Genomic DNA, 21,188 nt, shown 5'->3' with positions numbered 1-21,188 from the left:
CCTGTGAGTACCTCAAACCTAACTTTCAGCTCTGTCTAGGACATTAAAGTCCTGCTCTTCTTGTTGGACCAAGCATCTAGGAGTGCTTAGAAGGTAGAAAGGGAAGAACCTTTAGAAGGGAGAAACGATTTCATGTAAGCTTCCTGCCTTATCTGTCCCAAAGTATGTTTGTAATATTCTGTTACTTTGTTTTGTATTGTTTTGGTTTCAACTTTATATTTTATTTTTATTTTTAAATATTGTTTGTTTGATTTTGGTGGTTGTGGTGGTGATTTTTAATACAGGGTCTCACTCTACTGCATAGCCTGGCTTTGAACTTCTTCAAACTGGAAATCCTGCCTCAGGCTTCCTAGTACTTGCTTACAGGCATGGGTCACTGTATGTGACCACACTTATCTATTTAGAATGTGTTTATCTGCAGCAGAGTGGGCTTAAAGGCATAAGGACAGAGTTTCTCAAGTTGGGATAAAGAAGGTGAAGCTTTAAAACAGTTTAGTAATGTCTGAAGGAATGTCCTAGCGCCCACAAAAACCAAACTCCCCTATAAGAGTTCTTACTCTGAGTTCACAGATTCTAAGAGGGCCTTAGATAAAATAAGCAAAGAAGGTAAGTTTTGTTCCCTAACTCCTAACCTCTGACTGAAGTTTGCCATCTTTTTCTAAGATGAATATAGGTGGCAAGTAGTGGTAGTGTTATGCGTTTGTGTGACTTGGTCTTACCAGAATAAATTGCAAATATATCATATTACGATGTGGCAGAGGTCCTGAATTAAATTGACCATCAACCACCACTTACAAATTATTAATAGATCTTGTTTACTATTTCATACAATTTGTAAAGTGCATCAATAGCAACATTTCAAGATAGTTGCTTCTTTAATTGTATATATCTTACTTTGTGTACCAAAACCACAATGAAAAGGACCCGCACACAGTCTTTGACTTTACCACTATCAGTGTCACAAAGAAAAAAATCTTTCAAATACCTTCACTAAAGGGATTCAAAAGAAGCTCTTTGTTTATAAAACGCATATACTAACTTTGATTAATAATCTAGAGCAATGTGAAGCTACACAATAGACTAGCTGGATTTTCTTGTCCATATCTAATTGAGCCATGCATGGCTTCATTTCTATTTGGAGGCTCATTATAATATAGACTGTACTATGGACTCATTGTGTGGTCTCGGTGAGAACTTCAGCATTTTTGCTCCGAGTCCCCAAAATGAAATAAGAAGGGAATCCCTGTGGACTGTCAGGAAAAAGAATATATGACTGAAACTTACAAAAGTTCTTGAAATTCATTATGGCATTTAAAGGCCAAACGCTGTAGTGTAGCTAAACATGAAGCAAAGGCGAGGAGGGTATGTATGTTTCATCTTGTAATCCAAAAAAGGGGTGAATGGAAACTAGGAAAATCTAGATTTTATTTCAAGCACTGGTAGGATACATCTGGTTGATGGAAGGCACTTCACAAATATTTTAACTTCTAAGCTCTAGTTTCTATCATTTTCAAAACGAGGGTATTATTTATGCAATGATGTGAAATATATTTGAAAAGTACAAGGTTATAGATGTGTTCTGGGTTCATTATAATATGATGATTCACAATAACAATGACGTAATATTAGAGAAGTGCCTGCTACCTGCTAATCTTCAAATTTCCTATCTCTAAGGTGAAGAAACTAATTTATCTATAAGATTCACCTTAGCTCTGAGTTTTGAAAATATTAAGTAGGTAGCAATAAATCATAGAAAAACACGACATATATACTACAGTTTTTTTTTTCTATTTTCTTCTGTAAAGTAGTTGAAAACCCATTGTGAGGAAATAGAAGAAAAATAGTATAGGAATAATTATTTATCCTAAAAGCCCCATGAAGCATGGACTATCATTTGTGCCTATAGATAAGGAAATTTAACCACAAAATACTCAACAAAATCAATAGTCAAGATCAGGCTTAATGATGTAAGTTCCATCAATGGGGAGCCAGAGGGAGATAGATTTCTGCAAGTTCTACACCAGCCTGTCTACATAGCACATTCCAAGTCAGCCAGTGTTATGCAGAGTGACTTTGCCTTAAAAAAGGAAATAATCAATAATTAGTATAATTTAAATCATATATAAATTTTCCTTGTTAGCACATACTCATCACCCACAGTGTTTGGTTTCAAAAGGATGTTTTCATCTGAATGTGTTGTATCCTTTGACCATATTCACAGGACTATCCTCTTTCTCCCACCCCTTACAACCCTCTTTCTCTATTTCATTTCCTTCTCCCAGAAAGTGTATTTCTACTTTGAAATATATACTTAAATGGTTTTATGCATCTATATAAAACCTTTAGGATCCACAAGTGAGAGAAAATATATTTCTCTGAGTCTGATTTATTTTGCAAAATATGATGTCCAGTTGTATCCATCTTCTTTCAGGTGACATAATCTTGTTCTTCTTTATGGGTTAATAAAGCTACATTTTTATATAAACTACAGTTTCTTTATCATTCATCTATTGTTGGATGCCTATGTTGATTCCACAATGTGGCTACTGTTAATTGCACTATTACCAACATAAAAGTGTATCTAATTCTGGCATGTTGATTTAGGGTCCTTAACATATGTACCCATGAGGAATTTTACTGAGTCACATAGTAGTCCTATTTTGAGTTTCTTTTTGTTCTTTTTTTATACTCTGTTAGATGCATAGCTAAGCAAATATGTTCTGCCATTCTGAAAACGTGTCATCACTCTATTAATAATTAGTTTCTTTTACTGAGAAGAACCTTTTAATTTTATATAATTATATGTGTCAAGTTTTGTATTTTCTGTCCTATTGAAGTCCTTTTCGGAAAATCATTGTCAATGCCAATTTCTTGAAGTGTTATCCTTATTTTTCTTTTAGCAATTTGAGAGTTTCAAGTCTTACATTAATGTCTTTGATACACTTTGAATTGATTTTTATATAGGCTGAGAGATAGAAATTGAGCTTCATTCTGTTACGTGTAGATATCTAAATTTCCCATCACTAAATGTTGAACAGGTTGTATTTTCTGTGATTTAGGGTTCTTTTTTTGTTTGTTTGTTTGTTTGGTTGGTTTTTGGGGTTTTTTTTTTTGTTTTTTGTTTTGTTTTTTTTGTTTTTTTTTTTTTTTGCACCTTTGTTAAGAAACGGGTGGCTGTAGTGATGTGGATTTACTTCTGTTGGTTTATGTGTCTGGTTTTGTAGCATTACCATGCAGATACCACACAGTACCATGCTCTATCACTGAGCAATAGCATGTACAAAGCTGCATGATCAATCCTCAGTACTGAAAAGAAGAAAATAAAGCAAAGAAAGGAGAACTTATTAACTGGTTTAGAATAGATCATGTTTGTTTTATGCTTGTTTGCTCCCTTCCATCTCTTACAGTTTCTCTATGTAACAGTCCTGGCTGTCCTGGAACTAGCTTCATAGACCAGACTGGCCTAAAACTCAGAGAGACCCATTTGCCTCTCTGCCTCTCTACCTCTCTATCTCTCTGCCTCTTTGCCTCTCTGCCTCTACCCCTCTGCCTCTTCCTCTACTTCTGCTTCTACCTCTGCCAAATGCTGGGATTAAAGGCATGTACCACCACACCTAATCATATTTGTATTTTTATGTTACCATTTTAGGAATCTAGTTAGGAGATAACTATAACAGTTGAGGCAAGACAGTGGAGACCTAGACAGAGTAGTAGAATGGGTATGAAACTCTAAGAAAGATAGATGGTCTGGAAGAGTCTCTAGGGCGCAAAATTTGACTTAATCAAATTGAATGGGAATAGTAAGAGATAGGGGACTAAGATATATCATGGGGATTTAGTTTGATACATGATGAGGAACTGATAAATGAATTAAGTCTCATGGTAGTAATGGTCCCAGTGATAAGTAGCTGTAGAAACTCAATGGATACATACCTGGAGCTGAAAAGAGACCTGGAGGAGAAGTGGTGGTGTAATAGACTAGATTAGAATAAATATGAGGGCTAAAGCTATGAGACCGAAATGAAGAGGATGGAGGAGAAAACAGGGGAGCATAAATATTCCAGTGAAGAACTGTAAGGAGTAATATCAGCTCCTTAAGATGCTGATGTGGTTTTAGATGATAGAACATTCAGTAAAGACAGATACTTTAGAAAAGTCTGCAAAGTGAGCAGAGGGTGGTAAAGTGCTTGTCTAGCATGCACGAAACCCTGGGTTCAATCCCAATATATCAGGAAGGAAGGGAAGGAAGGAAGGAAGGAACGAAGGAAGGAAAGGAAAGGAAAGGAAAGGAAAGGAAAGGAAAGGAAAGGAAAGGAAAGGAAAGGAAAGAAAAGAAAAGAAAAGAAAAGGAAAAGGAAAAGGAAAAGGAAAAGGAAAAGGAAAGGAAAAGGAAAGGAAAGGAAAGGAAAGGAAAGGAAAGGAAAGGAAAGGAAAAAGGAAAGGAAAGGAAAGGAAAGGAAAGGAAAGGAAAGGAAAGGAAAGGAAAGGAAAGGAAAGGAAAGGAAAAGGTAAGTGAATGGAAGGAAAAGAAATAAACAAAATGAAGACAAAAAAAGATTTTCAAAAATCCTCATAGATTTACTTACAAAGATTATCTTTTTAAGTGCTTTTTATGATTGAAGGTGGATGCAGCCACACTGCACAGAGTAAAGAAGTATATAGGAGTTTGGTATGTGAATGATAGATTTCTGTTTGGATATGTTTGGTAAAGAAAAGTGATTTAGAAAAGGGTTTTACTTGCTAAGTTAGTTGAAGGAGTGGACCTAGTGTAAAGAGGTTTAAAATTTTATACACTTTATCTTTGAAACTTTTATGTAGAAGTAGTTATCTTTATCTTAGCTGCCCCGGGAAGCATGGGTTACGATTTCTGTCTTGTAGCTGAAGAAACTAAGTCACAAAAGAGAAGAGAAGTGACTTGCTCGAGGTGCCTTGTTAGGATCTTGGAGAGCTGAGTTAAAAACTTTGGTCCGATTGATTCCCATAATTCTATTTATGTTGGACCCTAAGAATACATATTCAGATCATATGCCGGCAAGTGAGAACAGGGCTAAAGTTGAGGGTGACCTCACCCATCTAACTCATAATATTCTTTAAAGAGGTATGTAACAAAGAGGGGTAGGCAGTGAATTAATGGAAGTGTGAGTCCCTGAGTCCTAAGCTAAAATATCTGGGAAAGTAGGGAGATCTGAGCTTTGCAAATCCTGCCATCTCACCCAGATAACATTACAATTATGGTGAACAAACTTTACTTAGCGAAAAGACTTAGAGGGACTGGAATGGTTAGGGTTTAAGCTGAGTTCATCATTGAGGTGTAAAGATTACGGAGAGAAGAGGAGTTGAGGTTTGAGTCACAGCTCTAGACTATTTTACAGAGAATGGAATAAGGCTTGAGTCAAAAGATGGAGAATCAGAAGGCTCTAAGGAGGTATTAGTAATCGAAAGGAATTCTTGGTTTAAAATAGTACTGGGGGTAGGGAAGCTAGTCATTATCAGAGAGAATTTACTCTGGAGACCTGTTTTTCCTGCCATCAATTTGCCTTCATTTTAATTCTATTCTTTGTGATGCCACCTCTTCATTTAATCAGCCAATACCCTTAGCATCAATTTGTTAGGTACCTCTGTTCTAGAACCCCATGGGGTCTTAGTTTGAAACAAGGTTACAAAAAGCTCAAGAGATATTTCTTTAGTCGGGGATGAGGGGATGTGCGGAAGTTTAAATTAATCAAAAATGTCAAGAGGTGGTGTTGTGAGCTTACCCACGAGATTGTTATTAGAAAGCTCATGGATGACAGTTTGATGCCAAAAATTCTTGTTCCATTAACCTCCTAACTGCCAGGCCTAGGCATTAATGTCACATTTGAAACTCAGGAAGATATATATCTCCAAGTCTCCATCTGTGAGGTATGCCTTATTAGCAATAGTGGAAATACCAGATGGATATAGGATCCTTGCCATACACTTGATTTATTAATGGCACAAAGATAAGTATGAATGTGTCTGTTTGTAGTTGAAATCTAATTATGATCATTTGAAATCTCCAGGTACTCAAGGAAATCTTCCCAGGAGTTTCAAGGGCAGGCAGAACAGTTTATGCTAAGTCTCCAAGCTATAAAATGACCTGACTTTTTTGACAGTCATCTTGTGTCTTAAAATAAAATTGAAACTGGGAAACAGACACCCATGGATGAGTACCCTAATGGTGAATGTCAAAGAGTAAACATAGAGTCTGGCATTGATAAGGATGCTTAGTCTTTCCCCCTCTTTTTTGTTGCCCTCAGATCTGGAATTTCCTCCTCCTTGCAATGAGATAGTGCTATTCGAATAAACCAGAATGAACCTCATGGATATCGCCAAGATCTTCTCTCTTCTGCAACCTGAAAAGGAGGAGGAGGACACTGGCACCGGGGAAAAACAGGCTCTCAATCAAGCTGTATATGACAATGACTCCTGTACCCTGGACCACCTTCTACACCAGGAACGTTATAAACGGTTCATCAACAGCAGGAGTGGCTGGGGTATACCTGGAACACCCTTGCGTTTGGCAGCTTCTTATGGTCACTTAAATTGTGTGAAGGTCCTCCTGGAACATGGTGCTGATGTTGATAGCTTGGATGTCAAAGCACAAACACCACTTTTCACTGCTGTGAGCCACGGTCATCTGGAGTGCGTGAGAATGCTTTTAGAAGCTGGTGCCTGTCCTAGTGGTAGCATCTACAACAATTGCTCTCCTGTTCTCACTGCCTCACGTGATGGGGCTTTTGCCATCTTACAGGAGCTCCTAGGGCATGGTGCCGAGGCTAATGTCAAAGCTAAACTACCAGTCTGGGCGTCAAATATAGCTTCATGTTCTGGCCCCCTCTATCTGGCTGCAGTCTATGGGCACCTTGATTGTTTCCGCCTGCTTTTGCTCTATGGGGCAGATCCTGATTACAACTGCACTGACCAGGGCCTTTTAAGTCGTGTTCCACAGCCTCGCACACTCCTTGAAATCTGCCTTCATCATAATTGTGAGCCAGAGTACATCCAGCTTTTAATAGATTTTGGAGCTAACATCTACCTTCCATCTCTCCCTGTGGACCCAACTTCACAAGATGATAAAGGCATCAAATTGCTGCTACAAGCCCGAGGTGAGAGGTGATCAGGAATACCTCATAGGCTTCTTTATTGTAGGTCTCAGGGTTCCAAATCATCATCCAAGACCTTCCCTATGGGTTGACCTAGAAATAGCTCCATCATTCTCTTGGGGTCCCTGTGAAGAAAAGGTTAAAGATTACACAAGAGTGAAAGGGTTACTAAGATGAGGTATGTAGAAAGCATTTATACATTCTCTGGTCTTAGATCTGCTAATGACGGACCCTTTTGATGCCCTGATAGGCCTCAGTATATGTTATCATGCATTTGGAAGATGGTTGAGACAGTTCTTAGAAGGGAGAGGGCATTACTATAATAGCCATGGCAGAATAGATGTACACTTGGAATTACACTGAGAATTGATGCTCATAATCTGTTTCTCATTGTTGCAGCCACTCCACGGTCACTCCTGTCCCAGACCCGTTTAGTTATCCGCAGATCCCTCTGCCGGGCGAACCAGTCACAAGCCACCGACCAGCTGGATATCCCCCCTGTGTTGATTAGCTACCTCAAACATCAATGATAAGTTTTCAACTTTCTCAGGAACCTAATGCATGATACCTCCAAAAATAAACCTGGTAACCCAGGTTACTTGAGTGAATAATACACCTCATAACATTTCTGGCGTATTATTTTCCACAACAAAATCCTCAGCACAGTAATTCCTGGTGGTGGTGTCTTCTGTTTATATGTGGGAGTGGGAGAGGACCACTGGGGAAAGGGTTTGATTAGCCATAGGAAAGGAAGAGCATACATCTGGCCCTGACAAGCACATGGATCTTGACTGCTCAAAAATGAAGAGAGAAAACAGGCCTATTGTGGTACCTTCTCAACAAGGCTTTCAGTAAGAGTTTGCTGCCCTGGTTTAAAGGTTTTGAAAAATCTAAGAATGTGAAAGAATCCAAGTGGGCTTCTGAAATTGGTTTTTCTAGGATCTACTATAGCCCATGATGACTATCCTCAAAGCTGGAGCTTTTGGGAATTAGAAGTTCATGTCAGTATCTCCATCTGGTTTAGGGTCTAGAAAAGTCCACCCATTTGAATAGGACACAGCAGAATAGCCTCTTTTAGGCATGTGAGACATATTTTCTGGTTGACCCATGAAAACATATGGACAATGGGTATTTCAAAAGCCTTTGAAATCGAGACTAATATTGGTACATATCAAATTTTGGACAATGAGGAGGGGCTGAAATAGCCCTGTTTAGTACATGAGGTGACTGAGACACTGAAAAAAAAATTGAATATGTTTGGGGTAAACCAGCTCTCCAGGCTGCTTCTACGTGTTCTTTTTTTTATTTCCATTGCATGTGAAAAGTTGAAAGCTTGATGCCCCAATGTAGGAGAATGCCAGGGTAGGGAGGTTGGGGGAAACACCCTCATAGAAGCAGGGGGAGGCAGGATGGGATAGAGGATTTCCAGAGGGGAAACCGGGAAAGGGGATAACATTTGAAATGTAAATAAATAAAATGTCCAATAAAAAAAGAAAAGTTTAGTGCCCCTGTCCTTTCCTCTCCCCATACCTCACTAGTCCCTTGTAGACAGTAGGTCAAAGGTTGGATTAGATCATCTCAAATTCTAAAAACTCTCCGAGAGTATCTTCCCTATGACGTATGACAAGTAAGTTGAGAATATTACTAAATACAATTTCCCTTTGGCATTTTGTTTCTTGTCACTGACCTTCAGTGAGAAGAATCTAGTACCTCCATTCCCTCAGCTGCTTCTGCCCACTTTCACAAGGTTAAGTCTTGATTATATTATACTTTAGGGGAGCTCTTAATGTTTCCCTCTTTGGGAAAAAACAAAACAAACAAACAAACAAACAAACCATTATCTATCATGCAGCTTATAGCCTGCCTACTAGCTCCTTGATAGCCAGTTCAATAAGGAGACTTTCTTTATTCATTATTAAAGCAGTGCATGATAGTCTTAAGAGTGGGATCTGGTTCAGTGACTGTTGTGCCCACCTCATCCAGCAAGGAAAACACAACACGGTCGGATTCTTCTCAACAGCTTTATTGCAGGAACGCCTCAATGCTACTGGAACCCCGAGAACCCAGGGAGAACTCCTTATATACACCCCAGCACAGGGAAAAGCTTTGTGTCCTCCTGGGATTGGTCAGTCTGCCAGTACCTTAATTTGCATGCACCCGCTTGGGAGGGGTTGGTGCCAGATTCGGGCTAGCACCTGCGCCGTGGTGTTGTTTATGGTGACGGTGTACCGGAGACCGGTGCCATTTTTTAGGCGCTGGCTGCCTACATCTCCCGCTTTTTTGTTTAATAATATGATGCCGGACTAGGTCTGGGCAAGTCTGTCCATCTGCCGCGGCTCCTGTCTTAGGTCGATCCTTTCATGTCACAGCCTTACCCATCCTAGGGTTACCCTATCGCCTCCAGGCCCCGTGTCTTTGGTTGGTCTGTGCATAAGGAAATTTGCCTGTCACTGGATACTGTGGATCTGTGTGACTACAACTGCCAGATGACCTAGGGTGAACTCTTAATTTTTTAAAGAGGCCAGCCAAACATTGGGAGATGTGCCATCTTTAATCGCCATCAAAACTTGATACACCACTGTCTTATACTGAGCGTGCTCTCGTTTGAGTCGACACAATAGCCAGATACAAAAGACACAACCCAGGAGGACCACTGCCCTCCAGGCCAACATTCCCGCCCATTCCTTAAAAAATGAGAAGGCATTGGTGATCCAGGAGGTGAAGTCCCCCAAGGTGATGGGGTCCAGTCGAGTGCTGTTGAGTCTGGCAATCTGGAGGAGCAGCTTTCTGAACAACTGCTCCGCTTTAGCCGACCAATTTACTATTCAGATAAGAGGTGACTCTGTTCAAGAGACTGAGAGAAATTAGCTTGTACAACTTTATACAATTTTTCAACCTGTTCTTGAACTAAGTCTATTAAATAAGAGAGAGTCCCATCTGCTTTTATATGACTGAGGAGGCATACATGACAAAATGTGGCCACAGCTTTTGCTACAAGCGTATTCATCAGAGTTTGGAGGACAATAATAGATGTCCCAAGTGTAATTATGTTGTGGACAATATTGACCATCTCTATCCTAATTTCTTGGTGAATGAACTCATTCTCAAACAGAAGCAAAGATTTGAGGAAAAGAGGTTCAAATTGGACCACTCAGTGAGTAGCACCAATGGGCATAGGTGGCAAACATTTCAAAATCTACTATAGGCACAAAGGTGGGAAGTTTCACAACCACAGCAGTATACCCTGCCAACACTCTGCTAAAAAACATGTCCTTCTGGAACTATTACAATCTAGATCTCTGTCGGGGGGAGCAATTTTCACATCAGCCTCTCTGGTACCCAAATCAGGTGTTCTTGACCTTGTGGAAAAACACAAACAGCTCCCCTGGATCTCGAAATAATGGGATCTGGGCCATACCATTTTCCAGTTAGGACATCTTTCCATTTGACATCCTGTTTAAGGATAGGCGAGGTCATGGCATGACTATCTTCAGCCGAACGACCATGTTAGTCCAGAATTTAAAAATTTAAAGTAAAGAGGGCTAAAGATAATTGTTCTTTGGGTGGCCGGCCATCAGCGATTCCCCCTTTTTGTTTTTGTAAGAGTTCTTTTAAGGTTCGATGTGCTCTTTCCACAATGCCTTGGCCCTGTGGATTGTAGGGAAGGCCAGTAGAGTGACTAACCTGCATTATTTTGTAAAAGGTTTGGAATGATTTTGATGTATATGCGGGGCCATTATCAGTTTTTAAACTATCTGGCCTTCCCCAAGCTGCCCAGGCTTCTAGGCAATGGCCAACCACGTTGCAGGATTTCTCACTGGACATGGGGGAGGCAAAAATGACACCTGAACAGGTGTCAATTGAAACATGAACATATTTTAATCTTCCAAATGCTGAGACATGAGTAACATCCATTTGCCACAGTTTTAAAGGGATCAATCCGCAAGGGTTAATACCAACATGAGGAGGGTGGTGAAATTGTACACACTGTGGGCATTGTAACACCACATCTCGTGCTGAGGCTCTAGAGATATCAAATTTCTGCTGAAATGTGGCAGCAGGAACATGATACAATTAATGAAAATCTTTTGCAAGCTCCAGTGGGGTGGCGTGAAAAATAAATTCCATGTGATTGCTAGTGTCCACTAAGGCATTTCTTTCAGCCATAGGGCCTGGCAAGGTGGAGTGAGCTCGAATATGTTGAATAAAGAATTTATGTGTTCTTTTCCAAATCAATTTTTGTAACTCTAATAAGATGGTGCACACAGGGCTGGTGGGTCTAATGGGTCCTGCAATTTCTAATGCACGCACTGCATTTACTACATAAGCCAAATCAGAGACTAGATTAAAAGATTCCTTAAAAGCTTTGAATACTTCCAACACAATTTTACATTCAGTAAGTTGCGGGGTGCCAGGGTTGTATTGAAAAAGAATGGGTTTTTGAGAATTAACTACATAGGCACCAACACCTGTTTTAGAACCATTTGTATAAATATCCAATGCACCCAATATGGGTTTAGATGCTGTAACTTTGGGGAAAATCACTGGATGTTCACTAAAAAATTGTAGCAAAGGATCTTTGGGATAATGATTATCTAATTCCCCATCAGGGAATTAGGGCCCAATCATCTATCAAAGAACTTAGGATCTGTATTTGATTAGCATTATAAAGTGTAATGATTTTCTGAAGGGATGCCTCAAAATGTTGAATACACGATTTAATGCCCAAAATAGCTAATTGAGCTACAGCAATGGGATAATATTCAAGGGTTTTATTGGGAGACACATGAGGATAAATCCACAATAGAGGACCTGACTGCCACAACACTCCTGTTGGTTGACAGAATGTCTTCAAAACTCATAGGAGGAGCTTGGCCTTTTCTAAACACCTTTCTACCTTTTCTAATGCTACTCGGGCCTCAGGGGTGAGAGCACGAGGTGACAAAAGCTGTGGATCGCCCTTCAATATATCAAAAAGAGGGATTAATTCAAAATTTGATAGCCTCATATATGGACGAATCCAATTTGTATCTCCCAACAACTTCTGGAAATTATTCAATGTTTTCAAATGATCTTTACATAATTCTATCTTTTGAGGTGTAATAAAATGTGGAGTAATTCGAGAACCCAAGAACTCTCCAAAATTTCCCATTTGAACTTTATCAGGAGCTATAAATGTTTCATTTCTAATTCTTTTACTAGCTTAATGTAGGCTTCATCTAAACTTTCTTTATTCTTTGAGGCAAGAAGGATATCATCTATATAATGTACTATCCTTAATTTTGGGAATGCATCACAGAGAGGTTGTAGGGCTTCTCCTACAAAATGTTGACACATAGTAGGACTGTTTGCCATCCACTGAGGTAAAACTATCCACTGATACCATTTATCAGGCACTTCATTATTCACAGAAGGAAGAATAAAGGCAAAGCGCTCGCTATCACACAATGCAAGGGGAATAGAGAAAAAACAATCCTTTTTTTTGAAGCAGTTTCTCTTTTTATTATCCATTTTAAAAAATTTTTGTATGCATTCTATATAGTTAATACAAACTAAAAGCCAGGTAGGTAGAATGTACCAGTATTCATCTTAATGTTCTAGCATTTAATTTCTCACCCCTGACTATCTGTTGTGTCTGCCATCATTTATTTTCTTATAGCACTTATCAAGAGAGATTTTTTTTAATTTATTTTTTAATATTACATATTTTCCTCAATTACATTTCCAATGCTATCCCAAAAGTCCCCCATAACCTCCCCCCACCCACTTCCCTACCCACTCATTCCCATTTTTTTTTTTTTAGCCCTGGCGTTCCCCTGTACTGAGGCATATAAAGTTTGCAAGTCCAATGGGCCTCTCTTTCCAGTGATGGCCGACTAGGCCATCTTTTGATACATATGAAGCTAGAGTCAAGAGCTCTGGGGTACTGGTTAGTTCATAATGTTGTTCCACTTATAGGGTTGCAGATCCCTTTAGCTCCTTGGGTACTTTCTCTAGCTCCTCCATTGGGAGCCCTGTGATCCATCCAATAGCTGACTGTGAGCATCCACTTCTGTGTTTGCTAGGCCCCGGCATAGTCTCACAAGAGACAGCTACATCTGGGTCCTTTCGATAAAATCTTGCTAGTGTATGCAATGGTGTCAGTGTTTGGATGCCGATTATGGGGTGGATCCCTGGATATGGCAGTCTCTACATGGTCCATCCTTTCATCTCAGCTCCAAACTTTGTCTCTGTAACTCCTTCCATGGGTGTTTTGTTCCCATTTCTAAGAAAGGGTAAAGTGTCCACACTTTGGTCTTCGTTCTTCTTGAATTTCATGCGTTTGGCAAGTTGTATCTTATATCTTGGGTATCCTAAGTTTTGGGCTAATATCCACTTATCACATATTGTGTGAGTTCCTTTGTGATTGTGTTACCTCACTCAGGATGATGCCCTCCAGGTCCATCCATTTGGCTAGGAATTTCATAAATTCATTCTTTTTAATAGCTGAGTAGTACTCCATTGTGTAAATGTACCACATTTTCTGTATCCATTCCTCTGTTGAGGGGCATCTGGGTTCTTTCCAGCTTCTGGCTATTATAAATAAGGCTGCTATGAACATAGTGGAGCTTGTGTCCTTCTTACCGGTTGGGACATCTTCTGGATATATGCCCAGGAGAGGTATTGCTGGATCCTCCGGTAGTACTATGTCCAATTTTCTGAAGAACCGCCAGACTGATTTCCAGAGAGGTTGTACAAGCCTGTAATCCCACCAACAATGGAGGAGTGTTCCTCTTTCTCCACATCCTCGCCAGCATCTGCTGTCACCTGAATTTTTGATCTTAGAAAGACAGCATTTTCAACAATTGGTGCTGGCACAACTGGTTGTTATCATGTAGAAAAACAATCCTTAATATCAATGATTATAATAGGCCACTCTTTGGGCAAACTAGAAAGTAGGGGCAGACCCCTCTGTATGGGGCCCATAATCTGCATTTGATTATTAATGGCTCGAAGATCATGCAGGAGCCTCCATTTGCCTGATTTTTTCTTAATCACAAATATGGGTGTATTCCAAGGTGACTGGGAAGGTTTAATATGTCCTAATTTCAATTGTTCCTCTGCTAATTCTCTGACAGCTACTAATTTTTCAGAAGAAAGAGGCCATTGAGGAAACCATACAGGCTCCTCTGTTTTCCAAGTAATGGGTATACCACCCTCAACGGCCCCTAGGAAAAACCCAATCCCTTTCTATCTTGTTTGAACTTTGCAGGCACTGGCATAGTCATGCCTTGTAATGACTTTCCTAACCCTTTTCCTGGAGTGTAGCCCATACTAGACATAATTTCTCGGGCTTGTGGGGAATACTCATTAGTTAGTCTAAGATCCATTTTGGTTAAGACATCCCTACCCCATAGGGTCACAGGAATATCCACAATATAAGGAAAAAATTTCCCTGACTTACCTTCCTCATTTTTCCAAGTCAATTCCTTAGCACTTATAAGGGGAGCAGTCTCATAACCTAGACCATGGAGGCTTTGAGATGATGTTTGTGAAGGCCATTTTGGAGGCCAATCATGAGTGGAGATGATGCTGTGATCTGCACCTGTGTCTAACAACCCCAGAAAGGATCGTCCTTCAACCTCCAAAGTTAACATGGGGCGATCTCCTAATTCCATTGATAAGAAAGTGAACGGAGAACCTGTAGAACCTAGTCCACTCTCTCCTCTTATTTTATTATTTGCTGGAAAATATTTATGCAAACTTGGGAACAGTAATAATTGAGCAATTGTATCTCCTGGGGAGATAGCTGAAATGCCACTGGAGGAGGCCACTAAGATTTTCACAACCCTGGATCTGGACCAGTCACTCCAGGGGTAATTTGTAATCATTTTAAAGTAGAAGATAAGCAGCCAAGAATAGTCCTACAGTATCTTTGTGAAGGGGGCCTTTAAAAGCTGTATCTATGGCCTGTACCCCCATCTGTGGGGTTAATACAAGTCTGGTAGTGGAGTGGAGGTCCAATCCTGCAGAGCCAGTAGTGGCTCTCTGTGGTCTCTCGGATGACAGAGAGATGGCCAAGGTTTCTTCTGGTCTTTCTGAAGAGCCCCATATATTTGAGGGCCCTGGGGACGTGGGCCCCACTGTTCATTTTTTGGCCTAGTGCCACCATATCCTGCTTGTAATGGTCGGCCTTCTATATCCTTTGTTGATCTGCACTCATTAGCCCAATATTTTCCTTTTCTATATTTATGGCATATTCCTGGCTGTCTAGGTTTATCTAATGGAGTCCTTTTCTCATTTTCAGGGCATTGTCTTCTAAAATGTCCTCTCTGGCCACATATATAACAAGTATCATTATTAGATCTACCCAACTGTACTACAGCTGCCACCAGGCCTGCATTGGTTAACGAGCCCCTTCTGTTCTCTGCAAACCTTCATCCAAACTTCTAAACCTTAATGTTTATAGGGTGTAATAGCTGCGCTATACTTCTTAGTGCATTGCTCATACACTAGCTGTTTTACCAAGGGCATAGCTGTATTAGGGTGGGGACCCTAGTGGCTGCTTCAACAAGGCATGCTACAAAATCTGAAAATGGTTCTGTGGGACCCTGCAAGATTTTCGTAAGATTGCCTGAGACTGCGCCTTTGTTCGGCAATGCCTTCCAGGCTTTGGTAGCTACCTCATTTATTTGGGCACAGACTGCTTCAGGATTTGTTTGATCTAAAGCAAAACGTCCTAAACCTAGAAGCATGTCTGCATCCCAGTGTCTCTGAGGATCTTGTCCTGTGGCTAAATTTGCTGCTGCCTGACTGTTTGCATATTCATAGGACAAGGACTTCCAGTCTAAATACTGTCCTGATGACAAACAAGCCCGAGTAATATTATTCCAGTCACCTTGGGTGAGGCAATATCTAGTGAGCGCCTCGACCTGTGCAACTACAAAAGCTGCACTCAACCCGTAGGTACGGACTGACTCAGCCAGTTGCTTAATAGTTTTAAAATATATTGGCTCATGATACCGTTGTCCCTGGCTATCTAAGAAGACAGGGAAAGTCAGTCCAACTTTCTTCCAAACCTCTGGGCAAAATGAGGTACCTTGTTTACCAGCTTTTGTGGATTCCTTTTTTCCTGTATACTCAGGGTTAAGAGGTGGAGTGGTTGGCGCTTTCGATTTTACTCTTTTGCCAGCTGACACCCCCCCCCCACCCATTTTTTAAAGGATTGGTTTTGTATGACCAATCTGGATCATACCTATCCCTCTCATACCGAGCTGCCTCTTCTTCTAGGTCAGCTTCCTCATCTTTATCAAGCTCTGAGTCACTGGAGTCAGAACTTGCTGAACTTATTTTTAAGTCTTTTAATGAGAGATATATTTTTGCTATTTCCTTTTCTTTCTCATTATTTCCTTTTCCTTTTGAATTTGTCTTTTTTCCCTTCTCCTTTTCTCTCTCTTTTTCGCCCCTTTTCTTTCTTTTGCTTATGCGTTTCCTATCTTCCTCTGACATACTTTCTTGTTGTTCCATGAAAATTTTCTGACCTGCCTTAACTGCTTCTATCAAACAAAAGCAGAGGCCAGAAATTACAAAAAAATGAAACAACGGTAAGAACTACCCACACTGGGTCTATGGGCGAGAAAAACATATCCCCCCTTTTAACCGGGGATCAATTTGGGAGACTTACCAGTACTGCTGTTCCTCAGCTGAAGAGTTCTGAATCCACAAGATCCTTGGGTCCCTGTGCGAGCCACCAATTTGTTGCGCCCACCTCGTCCGGCAAGGAAAATGCAACACGGTCAGATTCTTCTCAACAGCTTTATTGCAGGAACGCCTCAATGCTACTGGAACCCCGGGCACCCAGGGAGGACTCCTCATATATACCCCCAGCACAGGGAAAAGCTTTGTGTCCTCCTGGGATTGGTCAGTCTGCTGGCACCTTAATTTGCATGCACCTGCTCAGGAGGGATTGGCGGCAGATTTGGGCTAGCACCTGCGCAGTGGTGTTGTTTATGTCTAGCTTTTTGAAATGTTTAGCCGGGTGTGGTGGCGTACGCCTTTAATCCCAGCACTTGGGAGGCAGAGGCAGGTGGATTTCTGAGTTCGAGGCCAGCCTGGTCTACAAAATGAGTTCCAGGACGGCCAGGGTTATACAGAGAAACCCCTGTCTCGGAAATCAAAACAAAACAAAACAAAAAGTTTATATAGTTCAACAATACTATGTATAGTTAATATGAATTAGAAAAGCAGAATTTTTTGACCATTTTATAACTACTATTACAATTTTGTTCTTAACTTCTATGAGATATAAACTTCTTTTTCTAATCCACATATAAGTTAGAACATTGCTTCCTTTTACATGCCTGAGCTATTTCTCAACCAGAGGCCAAGGGCATGGGAGAAACAGAATGGGGAATTACTGATCAAAGGAATATAATTTTCATATAGACAGGAGACTTTGAGATCTGTTGTATACAAGGGTGACTATAGTTAATAATTCTGCAGTATATTTTTCAAATTAACTAAAATTAAAATTTACATGTCAAGCCATAAAGTGATAGGAAAATGAGATGATGGATATGTCAATCATCTTGATGTAATCATACTACATCTAGTGAAAATATTACCTTCTCCGTTGTATATAAAATTATCATTTATCAATCAAGTATAATATTTTTAAGTTATTTTCACTCAAATACTTTTTATATGATGGGGAATGTGCTCAAATAATCATTTTGTGTAGATTAACTTATTTGATTTAACATCCTTATTATATTCATGTCCATTTTATAGATTAGAAAACTGAGATCCATTGTTGCTAAGTGGTTCAAAGAAAAGATTAGGCCCTCACAAACCTACCAAATGGGGTGAACGTAACTACCTAGATAACATACTACTTGGGCCTTTATTACCTAGCCATTTTCTAAAATAGTGATGTCTGACCCTGTGTAGTATTATCAAGTTTTCTTAAAATTCTGCCCCCACCTACTGATTTTCTTCTCACTATCAAATTTGAACTATAGTGTCTCCTAATTTCTAGAGAAGGTAGGTAAGGAATCTTTAACTTTTGTGTCAACATACTACTGAACCCTCCTAGTCGTCTTTTTAACCAAGACTAACTCATCTTAATGTACTCTGGATTCCATCTATCACCAACCACACACATTTTCAACAGATTAACCTGCTTTCTTTTTATTTTAAATCCCATGTATTTGATTTATTTGTTGAGTGTATACCATAGCACATATGTGGAAATGAGAGGACAATTTTGTGGTGTCATCTCTCCTTCCACCTTTAAGTGTGTTGTAGGAATGGAACTTGGGTATTTAAGCTTAGAGGCAAGCTGCCTTTACCCACTGAGACAGATTCTGTATTTTCTAATTAATTGATCTTTTTCTCTCAGCATACAAACAAATTCACATTCTTTGAACATGCAAAAACAAACCTGCACTTCAGACCTGCTCCAGTCACCACCTTTTGTAACCAAACGTTAGCAACAAAGAAACTATTTTCTGGACCCATACTGCTAGGTGTCTATTGTACTTCTGCTTCCAGCTAGTATTGCCCATATCCCAAGTAAATTTCTAAGTTCATACCCAAGGGTCTATTTTCTGCTCTTTTTTTTATAAGTAAATATTTCTTTTTTTTTTTTAAAGAAATATTGCCAGGCAGTGGTGGCACACACCTTTAATCCCAGCACTTGGGAGGCAGAGGCAGGAGAATTTCTGAGTTTGAGGCCTGCCTGGTCTACAGAGTGAGTTCCAGGACAGCCAAGGCTATACAGAGAAACCCTATCTCAAAAAACAAACAAACAAACAAAAATTATTTATTTTTGTATATGAGTACACCATTGCTTTTTTTAGAAACACCAGAAGAGGGCATCAGATCCCATTACAGATGGTTGTGAGCCACCATGTGGTTGCTGGGAATTGAATTCAGGACCTCTGGAAGAGCAGTCAGTGGTCTTAACCACTGAGCCATTTCTCTAGTCCTATTTTCTGCCTTTATCTGAGAGTCTTGTGGGTACTGCTTCTCTTACAACCTTTGTCTAAGATGTCATCACAGTGTTCAGCTACCTATGTTTTCAGAACACAAGCCGAATCCAAATTCTTCTCACCACATCACTGCCTTTCCCCCGGATCATTAATAGAGCCTCCTTCCTAATCCCCTCACTTTTTGACTAGCTGCAACACCTCCCTAGACATTTCACTAAATAACAAATTTCCACAGATCTAGGTTCAGCAAGTTCAAAAGTATTTCACATGACCTGCAAAACCATGCATCACCTGCCCCTGTATCTTCTTTGACCCTCTCTTCTCCTTTTGTGTTTCATCATTCTATTCCAGCTGCACTGTCTTGTCATTTCCCTAATGTCCTATGTAATGTAGTTGATCTTATTACAAAGAACAGAATTGCCTCAGGGCTTTTGTATGTTTTGTTGCCTCTGCTTTATCGTCCTTCTTCAAGATATCCTTATCTTTTGTTCTCTGCATTCCTACAATCTTTACTCAAGTGCCACTTTCTTGAGATATGACTCAAACTTCTTGATTCCGACAGCACCTCTTAGGGTTAGGGAGATGACTAATCAATTCAGAGCACATACAGTTCTTTCAGAGGACCAAGTCTTACATAGAACCCAAATTTGGTACCCAGCACTCACATCAAGTGGCTCACAACTTCCTATACTTCTAGATTCAAGAAGATCCAACATAATGTAATGTTCTCTCAGTGATAGGCCCTGCAAATTGATTTATAAGAGTAATATGGAAGAATTTGGAATTATGGGCTACAGAAGTCCAAGAACATTATAAAAAGAGCTTAATCATAAATTCTGGTCACAATTGGAAAAAACAGAATACTACTAGAAATGTTGATTGGCTGATGGAAGCCAGAAACTTGGCTACAAACTATCTGTGCTATATTCTGGCAAAGAATTGATTACGTTCTGCCCATGTCCTAAAATCTTCAGGCTGAACATAAAAGTAATGGATTAAGTTGTTGCAGAAAAATGTAGTGCAGCAAAGCATTCATCCTCATTGCTCTTAGCAAGACAGCAGATTTATAGTGCTAGAGAACAAAAGTAGAGCCAAAGTGTATGAAAGATGTGCAGTTGGCAAGGAAAAGAGTGCTAGAAAGGAGAGTGAGCTCTTTCAAAAGCATAAGCAGACTAGCTGCAGAGAGAGACAAAGAGGTAGTAACTGTTAAAGTGATTAGTGCAAATGAAGACAAACTATTCACTCTACACTAAGACAATTAGAATAATGTCCCCATTTGAAAGCTCCTGGGCTATGATAGTTATTCTTCATTGCCAACTTGACTGGATTTGGGATTATCCAAGAGACAAACCTCTAGATAATTATTTTCCAAGCTTCAGTCATTAAGGCCCACATAGGCCTCTGCATCTGCGTCCAAAAGATGGTAGACTATTATAACTCACGCTAAAAATAGAAATTGTCATCATTATCCACATATTGCTCATTTTGCACACATGAGGAATGCCAAGAGTCACGAGGTCATAGAGGATTACACCAAGGTTCAAAAAGTTGCTAAGAACAGCAAATGTATTTCAGAGCCAAAGTCCCTGCAAGGAACTCCTTAGAGGCCTTTGTATGGATGCCAGCAAGATGACTCTGTGGGTAAAAGGAGCTTGACACACAAGCCTGGCAACCTAATTTTAATCTCCAAATCCACATAAAGGTGGAAAGAGAAAACTGACTCTACAAAGCTATTCTTTGACCTCCACAATTTGTGCCTTGGTATACATTTCATCCCTACAAAAACAATAAACAATGAAAAAGTAAAAAAAAAAAAAAAGAGTATTGTATGAAGCTCTGAAGGTGAAGTCTAAGTTGCAATAACCGAGATGCTGAAGTACCAACAATATTGAAATCTCTACCAAGGAAAACTGCACAGGCACTCAATGGAATCTGCCTAAACAAGAACTCGTAATCCATGGTAGGTGGCAGAGCTGTGGGTACAAAGCTACTTGGAGTCCAAATGACGTTATCATAAACCTCAGACATGGATATAAAATGGCAGAGTCTGTATTTGTGCTCTAAGGTTTCTATCTTGCTTTGGTCCAGTATT

At 39.9% G+C, this 21,188-nt stretch overlaps 1 protein-coding gene and 1 pseudogene across 3 annotated transcripts in view; both read left to right on the top strand.

The window, feature by feature from the left end:
- Asb12 (ankyrin repeat and SOCS box-containing 12) overlaps positions 1–8,463 on the top strand; it is an 88,478-nt gene extending 80,015 nt beyond the window's left edge. Inside the window, exons 1-3 of one of the 3 annotated variants that reach the window (NM_080858.3) lie at positions 1–3; positions 6,279–7,127; positions 7,524–7,791. The exon at positions 1–3 is cut by the window's left edge and continues 140 nt beyond it. In NM_080858.3, the coding sequence (NP_543134.1) occupies positions 6,332–7,127; positions 7,524–7,654 (927 nt within the window). In that variant the 5' untranslated portion in view covers positions 1–3; positions 6,279–6,331 and the 3' untranslated portion in view covers positions 7,655–7,791. Of the gene's footprint in view, positions 4–6,278; positions 7,128–7,523 lie in introns of all 3 variants that reach the window. The other 2 variants (XM_011247674.3, NM_001313743.1) reach the window with 2 other exon arrangements.
- Positions 10,055–10,326, top strand: Gm18664 (predicted gene, 18664; annotated as a pseudogene).

Source organism: Mus musculus, chromosome X, assembly GCF_000001635.26.
Source record: "Mus musculus strain C57BL/6J chromosome X, GRCm38.p6 C57BL/6J".
In the NCBI taxonomy this organism is placed as follows: Eukaryota; Metazoa; Chordata; class Mammalia; order Rodentia; family Muridae; genus Mus; species Mus musculus.
Note: the sequence above shows the minus strand (reverse complement) of the source record. Positions and strands in the feature narration are given on the sequence as shown.